At 36.6% G+C, this 9,381-nt stretch overlaps 1 protein-coding gene across 6 annotated transcripts; it reads right to left on the reverse strand.

Annotated features, from left to right (window-relative positions):
* Positions 1-1,424: 1,424 nt before the first annotated feature.
* On the reverse strand, positions 1,425-9,162 carry LOC110739399 (TBC1 domain family member 15-like). 6 transcript variants are annotated; one of them, XR_002514809.1, is made up of 6 exons: positions 8,903-9,162; positions 4,725-4,776; positions 3,736-3,820; positions 3,506-3,628; positions 2,993-3,371; positions 1,425-1,661 (listed from the first exon to the last, which is right to left on the reverse strand). XR_002514809.1 is itself a non-coding variant. In XM_021919863.1 (6 exons), exons 3-6 carry the CDS (start codon positions 3,967-3,969, stop codon positions 3,289-3,291), a joined length of 318 nt encoding a protein of 105 aa, XP_021775555.1. In that variant the 5' UTR covers positions 3,970-4,050; positions 4,725-4,776; positions 8,903-9,162; the 3' UTR covers positions 1,425-3,288. The 6 variants fall into 6 exon arrangements, 4 of the variants coding, with proteins under 4 accessions (XP_021775555.1, XP_021775554.1, XP_021775553.1 ...); XR_002514810.1 differs by adding an exon at positions 3,940-4,050 and having other exon boundaries at positions 1,425-3,371; positions 3,506-3,574; positions 3,736-3,817; XM_021919863.1 differs by adding an exon at positions 3,940-4,050 and having other exon boundaries at positions 1,425-3,371; positions 3,736-3,817.
* Positions 9,163-9,381: the final 219 nt, after the last annotated feature.

Here is a 9,381-nt window from a genome sequence, read left to right on the forward strand (position 1 = left end):
CGATGTATGAGGGATTGACTTCATGGGACCATTCCCATCTTCATATGGGAATCAATTCATACTTGTGGTGGTGGACTATGTTTCTAAGTGGGTTGAGGCCATTGCTTCCCCAACAAATGACCACAAAGTAGTGTTGAAGTTGTTCAAAAAAATCATCTTCCCAAGGTTTGGTGTGCCTAAGGAGGTGATAAGCGATAATGGTTCTCATTTTGTTCACAATGCCTTTCAAAAGATGTTGAGAAAACATGGAGTTCATCAACGCTTTGGCCTTCCATATCATACTCAAACGAGTGGCCAAGTCGAGGTCTCCAATCATCAAATAAAGCTTATTCTTGAGAAGACGGTTGCAAGGAATAGAAAAGATTGGTCGGACAAGTTGCATGATGCTCTTTGGGCCTATAAAACGACTTTCAAGACACCTATTGGCACCACTCCATATCGCCTTGTCTATGGCAAATCATGTCATCTCCCGGTAGAGCTTGAACACCGTGCTTTGTGGGAAATCAAGAAGATAAATTTTGATTTAGAAAGTGCGGGGGAGAAAAGGTGGTTGGATCTTCATGAGCTAGAGGAGCTTAGACTTGATGCTTACAATTGTGCTAGCACCTACAAAGCTCGTTCCAAGGAAGCTCACGATAAGCTTATTGAGAAGAAAGAGTTTTGTGTTGGTGATAAAGTCCTCCTCTACAATTCAAGAATGACGTTGTTTCCCGGAAAGCTCATGTCAAGATGGAGTGGCCCTTTCTTGGTGAAAGAATTTTTGGTAATGGTGCCGTGGAGATTTCTCCTTTGGATTCCTTATCTTCTTTCAAGGTTAATGGTCATCGGCTCAAGAAATATTTTGATGGAGTGTTCGTTGGTCTTAGTCATAAAATGATTCTATTCAAGCCACCTTGAATGGGTGGTAAACGTCGAGCTAACAACGTTAAACAAAAGTGCTTACGGGAGGCAACCCGGTTTCTCACGTCTATTCACTAGTAGAAAAAATGCTATTTGTAACTGGCAAAATTGACTTTTTATAACTGGCATTGTTGGTTGCGAATGCCACTGTTACAACTAGTGAAAATTATTCGTAACCGGCTAATGTTAGTTACAAATAATGTACTATTCGTAACTAGCTTAACCTAACGGCAGTTACAAATAAGCTGTTTTCCAAGTTAGAAAGCATATTATTTGTAACTGGCGTTAAGTTATGCCGGTTACAAATAAAGTATTATTTGTAGCTAGCATAGCCTAACGCCAGTTACGAATAGTGCTTTTATTATTAAAAAAATAAAATTAAAATATGGTAGCATTAGCAAATTCCTCTATTGCCACCATCCGTACACTACATTTATATTTTTTTTAATGTAAAGACCATTAATTGTTAATAAACTTTTATAAAATACAATAACTATCAATCTAACCAATATAAGACCAACTTCAAGCGACATCTTGTAAATTATATTGAATTGATGTACTTGTAAATTACAAATATTTCTCTCACAATTCACAATAAATAATACTCTATAACTAAAAAAAACAAAAATAAGCTAGTTAGTTGATTGATACAATGGTCAACCTTCAAATTTTGACGATTTTGTCTGCTTCACAAATTTGACTGTTCTGTATGGGATAGCAGCATGCAGTTCACATTGAGCACTTGATATTGCAACAGAATTCTGCATGGGAAAGAAATTAAAAGATTTCATATATTTTATAACCTTCCTAACACCTTAGCCAAGATACATTCAACTCCATCAAAATTAAAAGGACATTAAACAACATTAGGAGAAAATTGACTTGCAAGTTGCAACTAAACACATGTTAAAGAGTTGATTGCATATTCTAGAGGTCAGTTTTTCTATCATGACAGTCTACTGGCAATAGCACACTCTAGAAGCAAATCAATCACTGCAGTTCAAGCCACACGCACTTTGTCATTGATAAGTAACAAATTCTGCAGTCAAAGTGCTTCCCATGGACCCTATGAGACTCCTAGGAAACCACTTGGGTAGTTAGAACCATGCACTTTCCCTTTAAAGTTTAAACTGTCAATTTAGCTAGTTATGTACAGGGCTCTTTTCATTAACTCAAGGTCACCACGGGACATTATGTGATTAGGCAATGGTTATATTTGGCTCCAAATAAGTGAATAACATTGTATGACTTCAGAATGGATCTCCTATCATCACTTGATTTTTTGACACCAAATTATGGATTTTAAAAAAAGACAATTCCTAATCGCTAACAAAACTTATCTCCGAAATATTGTGGGCTCTCATAATCTTTTCATTTTCCTATGTCAAATTTCTAAAAAGGTACCTTGTCATTTCTTAGTTCATCCCAAAATTTGAAAAACCGAAGGTTGCCACATTTTGTAAGGAGTATCCCTTCCCGATAATACCTATCATTGCAGTTTAAAATAATTTATGATAGTCTTATAGTCTTAAAATCCTGACTCTTAGTAGCAATAGCTAAATTTCTTACTTATTGGACCGTAGAAAACAGTTAAGCCACAATGACTCAGCTCCTGTCAGTGATAAATCATACAATACTAGGGAGAGATACTTAAATAATTGACATTTATTTAGTCGTTCCATATGCACATATATAAGCATATAAAGCTCTTTGATCTATTATTCTGAACACTTACTAATTCAACAATAAAAACCAACACACATAAACCAAATCAACTATCATCATCAACCAACTTAGCATTATGGCTAAGATCATTCATTGACAGTGTAAATACATGCTTGAGGTCATCTTATTAACTTCAAATTATCTGCATTAATGAGTGAAATAGGAGTCATTCGGTTCAACTGAGAGAGAAAATTTTGACATTAATTGTTCAAAACTACTATTTGTTCTCATATTACTAGTAAATAAACTTAAAACATCAATTTTATATTTTTTTTATAGCTTGAGTCTCCTGGAAATTCTTAATTTCATGGATAAAAAACAATTATGTACCAGCAAGGGTGATTTTCAGGAAATTAAGAGAACAAACCTCCCACATACAAAGGGCTTCGGTAAAAGATAATTCTCTTCAGAAAAGCACCAGCAGCATACGGAAGGCAAAATAAAGGCTTTCCGCACCTATGTGAGTTAAGTGTGAGAACATTTCTCTGTCAGTCAGTTTTAATATTTGCCAAAGTGTTTCAAACTACTTCATAACTCTAGTTTGTCCTTCCATTTAAAATTTTTTTCTCTGAATAGGTAGAGCCATACAGTAAAAACATATTAGACAAAATATAAGCCAATTTATTATCCAAATGAGAACAAAGAAAAAAGTCAAACTGTTCGTCAAAGAAGCATCTCAAAGCACCAAAATGCATCCGCGTCATTTTTAAAAAGAACGATAAATGGAGACAGTAAATCACTCATTCCTGTACAAACAACATACATCAAAATAAACATCAAACATCTTTATATAAAATATGAACCATAACACATCTTTACATTTCTCAACAAAAGGTCAGAAAAATGAGCATCAACACAAACACTGAGGAAAGCCCATAACCTTGGCAATATCCAGTCTCAGGATCAACCCATGCGTAAATAGCAAGAATATCGAACATCCTAGCCAAATCTTTTTGATCCTCGTAGAATTCAAGATGACTATTAGTTCTCACCACATCTATCACTGTGAACAAATATGCTCCAGTGATCAAAACACATTAAGAAAGCATGAATAAGCACTTTAAAGAAAAAGTGAAAGTGAAAATTTTTCCAAAAAATAAATTCCATTACCTATTCTATGCAGAGTCCAGAGCCATTTCAGATACTTTATCTTCACTAGGTTCAGCTTCTTTGCATTTGCTTGAATAAAGCTCTGCTATTTCTCGCACATCAAAAATCATTAACAAGATTAGAGAGAGGAGTTGAAACCCTAGCTTTAGCTATCTCAAGTTTTTGTTGATAGTGGATGGGAGAGGGAATTAGATTAACCCTAACCTTAGCTTTAAGGTGGATCCACAAACACATCAATCCCAGACCATCTCCTTAGTCCTTATATAACATAATCTTCATAAAGTCATTTTTAACCGTTCCATTATGCTTTTTATGCTACAAAACAATAAATTTCATAATTAACCTTCATGTTCAACAACTAATTATCATACTAAAAAATGAAATCTATAAAGTCAATACAACTAAGATTCTCCTTTAACCTCTCCTTTCTACTAAGCTGATCAAATGCAAACCTATTATCTATTCATTGGACTGGAATTCTCAATCTGTCTATTATACACCTGGTTTACCAACCACATCTAGCCACTTACATGTCAAATATTGCCAACATGCAACATATAAAACCATCTTATATGTACTGCTAATAAAAATTACATGCACAATGAGACAACAATAAGGACAAAGTGAGCCTAAACAAAAAATAATAATCAACAAAAGCATGATAAGCACATTAACCAAAATTTTAAGACAACTCAAAAGCGTTATATAATCTTGAAGCCATAAAATAACTTGAGAGGCATGATTTACTGACAACCTATAGATAAAAGTCTCAAAACTTCAATAAAATGCTAAATTCAGGATTTTCTTAACAAGCATCTTATAAGCTTGGTACTAGGAAGTATACTGCACACATATATAACCTCACATCATTATACTTCGTGCGAAGTATAAGCCTCACAAAGGTAACTTGAATTATGATTTAAAATGCAATTAATTAAGCTAAGTTCAATAGAAAAAAAAATAAACAAAAATAAAGGATCAAAGCTTACTTCTAGAGTTGAAATATTTCCTGCTCGATAATGTATCATCAAAACCGAAAACCTACCATAAGAAAATGAGATTGAAATAAAATAAAATAAAAGCAAGAAACAAAGAGAAGAGGAGAGAGAAACATTTTTAGTGAAAGTTTGGCAAGAGCTTCACGAAATAAACATCAAGGCCAATCTTCGTCATTAGTGAGGGGTTAGCAACTTAGCATTGTAAAAAAAAAAACACAAACAATTCAAACAATTACAATTAAATTTGACAAAATCGAAAAAAATTACAAAACATATTTCTACATTGCATATCATAAGCTGGAAACAAGATCAAATTCAGCATTTTACAACATTGCAACATCAAAACTGAGAATTAATAGGAAACAAAATGATAATAAACAGAAATTAACAAACTGAATTAAGAAACAAAAACGTACGGAATTATTCAGCTGGCGGCAATTGATGCCGAAGATAATATATTGGCTGGATTTTGCAAAAAAATGTCACAGTTCATTGACAAACAAATAACTAATAAAGTAAAACAGAGAGAATACGTTGGATTTGGCTACACAGGAAGCTGATTGAACGTTTTTCCAATTTGAGCTCTAAACGTAAACTATTGACAAAAATGGTTGCGTGGAAAAACTATTTACCAAACTAAGCTTCCAGGTTTTACCCCTGGTTTTTTTTTTAAAAAAAATTCAACTGGTAAACGCTGTCCTAGACAGCGTTTTACCTTCTGTATTTTTTTAAATTCAGTAGGGCATAAAACGCTGTCTCGGACAGCGTTTTATACTTGGGTTTTTTTTAAAAAAAAAATTCAACTACAACTATTTTATATGTTCAACATAAAGCGCTGTCTCAGACAGCGCTTTTCTGCTGGAAACAGCAACCAGCATCCAGGCAGAAAACAAGCTTCAGCAAACAGCTTGCATGCTGCAGTCCTCCAACAGCCAGCTCCACAGCCCTACCGTCCATCGTATATGTTCACATGCAATTTAACAAATCCCAACAGAGTTAACGCATTAGCAATTAACCAAAATGTTAACGATCAAATGTTCCAAATGTTATTAAATCAAAATGTTCCAAATGTTATTAAATCAAAATTTTCTATTACAAAATAATTCCTCCATCTACGATTACAACGAATTTCAGTTAACAGTCATGGGTCCTCTGAGGGTCTCATCCATTTCATTACGTATGCGCTTTGACCTTGGTCGCCCTATTCCACGCAACATGCTCCCGTCGGGAATGATTCTGGGACCGTTATAGGGCGTCCAGGTTGTCTCGCAAGGGATTGGCCAGAATTGCGGCGCGTATGTGCTCGTGTATGCCTCCGATTGCAGCACCGGGTCAACTCGTTGAGTGACATGAACCCGAATGCAACCCAGGAACCAAGACCAGCTGGAGGTGTTTTCCCCCTCAACCAACGCAAATGCTAGAGGAAATACTTGGAAGTTTGCATCAACACTTGTAGCAACCAACAGTGTTCCTTTGTACTTCCCGTACAAGTGCGTCCCATCGATACAGATAACTGACATACAATGTTTAAAACCGTCGATACAAGGGCCAAACGCCCAAAACACTCTTTCAAACACTTCCATGTTGCTGTAGTAAACACCGTCAACCAACGCTTTGTACTTCCACACAACACACGTTCCCGGGTTTGACTGTTGGAGGGCTTGCATGAAGTGCGGAAGTCTGCCGTAAGAACTCTCCCAATCACCGTAAATATCAGCTATTGCTTTCCCCTTTGCATACCATGCCCTCCGGTACGGGACATCGAAATGAAATTGCTTGGAGATGAGTTCTTGTATGAATTCAACTTTCAAAGACGGATCTTTCCGAACAAAGGACTTCACAAAATCTGATATTAACGACGAATCCAAATGCGGGTGATCAGTGGACAATACTTCCGTGACACAGTTCTCCCGGTGCGGGCCTTTGTATGTGACTAGGGCGAAGCCACGCGAGTGCTTACTAGATTTGGTACCCCGTAGCATCCAACCACATTTTTTCTTGCACCGCAAATGAAGCACACTCTCATTCGATGTAATTGTGGTGTAGAACTGATTCCTCTGTATGAAATACATCTTCACCATTTCTTGGAGCACTTTCTTACTTTCGAACCACATCCCCTTCTCAAATTCCCCCCCCGGAACAAACGACGTATGACTACCCGATTCGGCCCAATCCTGATCAACTTCGTAGTTCTCGTTCACCTGACTGAACCAAGGAATGGGAGTTCTAACCAGGGGCTCGCCCACTTCCATCCGAGCAGGTTCTACATCCATGTTCTGAAGTCCATCTTCCTCCTCTCCGCTATCGGCCTCATCATTTGTGTACACATCATACACAGAAAGTTCGTTATTCACAATATCTTCAAGATGATTCGGCGCATGCTGAGAACTAAATGGCATGTCAAATTGATCGTCGTGCAGCATTCGACTGAAAGATCCCATCCCATATTCAGTTGATGGAATGTCGTGTGACGGCACTTGAAAGGGCTCTGTGTTGTACCCAGAAATACGTGTAGATTGTTGTTCTGGCCGAGTACCTTGTTGGGTACATATAGGCACCGTTTCCACATATATTTCAGTGGGAACACCCTTCATTGCAACAACGTTCCTTAGAGCTGTCACATGCTTATTCGTAGAAACCGGTAACACTTGAACCCCATTGCCGGTCTCAAACCTCATTTTAATGTGTACGTCAACGGTCATCGGGTCTGAACCAATACTACTATGAACCTCATTCATCAAATCATTCATAGTCATGTTCGGTTCTAGTGTTAGTGGTTCCATATTTCCCCCACTATACTTGACCCGGGGTCCATCAAACAGAATTTCTCCTCCCCACCGGCATAACAAAACTACATTTTGTGACGCCATATTCTACATAACCAAAACACATTTTAGGATTATCGAAATCTAGAGCGAGGTAAATTATCAACACTGAAATAAGACTCTTCTCACCTATAACAACTTCACTTTCAACAACTTCACCAATTTCAACAATTTCATGAACAATTTGAATTATTTCAACAATTTCAACCATTAACAACTTCAACATTTTCACCATCATCAACTTCACCAATGTCATGAACAATTTCAATAACAATGTACCACATCACCATCAATAATTATCAACAATGTACCACATTTTCATTAATAATTAGCAACAATTACATGCAATTGACATGAATTAACAACAAGTAAGAGCAATTACATACAATTCACAATAATTAACAACAATAACTATGCAATTACACTAAATTCAGTTTAGGGCTAACCACGAAATTGAGTGAGTGAGTGTGAGAGGGAGGAGGGCAGCAGCAAGGTGGCGGCAGCAGCGGTGGCGCAAGGGTGGGCGGCGGCGGCAATGCGGGTGTTTGAGTACGGTCGTGGTTTAGTGTGAGAGGGAGGAGGGAAAGCGTTGAGGTTGAGGTTGAGTTCTTGCGCATTCTGCTGAAGTGAACATGCTGATATATGGCCATGAAACGCTGTCCCGGACAACGTTTCATTTAAAAAAAAAACAGGGCATAAAACGCTGTCCCGGACAGCGTTTTACCCATTGATTTTTTTTTAAAAAAAACCCAAGTATAAAACGCTGTCCGAGACAGCGTTTTATGCCCTACTGAATTTAAAAAAATACAGAAGGTAAAACGCTGTCTGGGACAGCGTTTACCGATTGAATTTTTTTAAAAAAAAAAACCAGGGGTAAAACGCTGTCCGAGACAGCGATTTACCCTGGAAGCTTAGTTTGGTAAATAGTTTTTCCACGCAACCATTTTTGTCAATAGTTTACGTTTAGAGCTCAAATTGGAAAAACGTTCAAGCTGATTAGTTGCGAAACCTTCTCGCGGACTCTTACAAAAACCCGAAAGCGAATCAAAGTAATAACATCAATACATTATAAACTTATACAAATCAGGCTTTTTTTTTTTCTTTTAAGAACCCAAAATTGAGAAATCAGAATTCAAACAAAGGGTTAAAAAACCAGAATTGCAAAGTAGGAAACAAAATCAACCAAATAGAGGAGTGAAAGAGCCTATTCAAAACCCCAAATTTTGAATTGAATTATATCAACAAACAAAAGAACAAACCCCAGAATTCTTTTTAGTCATTTTATCAAATAATCGCTTATAATTAATTAAAAATACATAAATTGGGTGGAGATCGATAGCATACCATGACGATATTCTTGATGATTGAGTTTTGGAGGAGCTTTAGAGGATTTTTGGAGGAGTTTACAGCAGTTTTAGAGGAGAGAGAAATGTTCAAGCTGGATTCATGTGAAAAAATGGGGGTAAAGTATAATAGTGAAACAAAAGGAACTAACAAGTAAAGAGCCGCAGAAATATGAGAGCGAGCATTTTGAGTTGTATGTGCTACTGGGCTACATTCGTAACTAACCTTAATAAAGCCCGTTATAATTAATAAGGTCAATAAAATTTGACTTATTATTTGCAACCGACCTTTTTTATGCCCCTTACTAATAGTTGGTCAGTCTATCATTGTCCGACTATTTATAACTTACCTTGTTTATGCCAGTTACTAATACTAGTTTATTTGTAACCCACATAATCTATGTCAGTTACTAATATGCTAAATGTAACCAAGATAATCTATGCCAGTTACTAATAGGGCATTACAAATAACATTTTTTC

Source organism: Chenopodium quinoa, unplaced genomic scaffold, assembly GCF_001683475.1.
Source record: "Chenopodium quinoa cultivar QQ74 unplaced genomic scaffold, ASM168347v1, whole genome shotgun sequence".
NCBI lineage: Eukaryota > Viridiplantae > Streptophyta > Magnoliopsida > Caryophyllales > Amaranthaceae > Chenopodium > Chenopodium quinoa.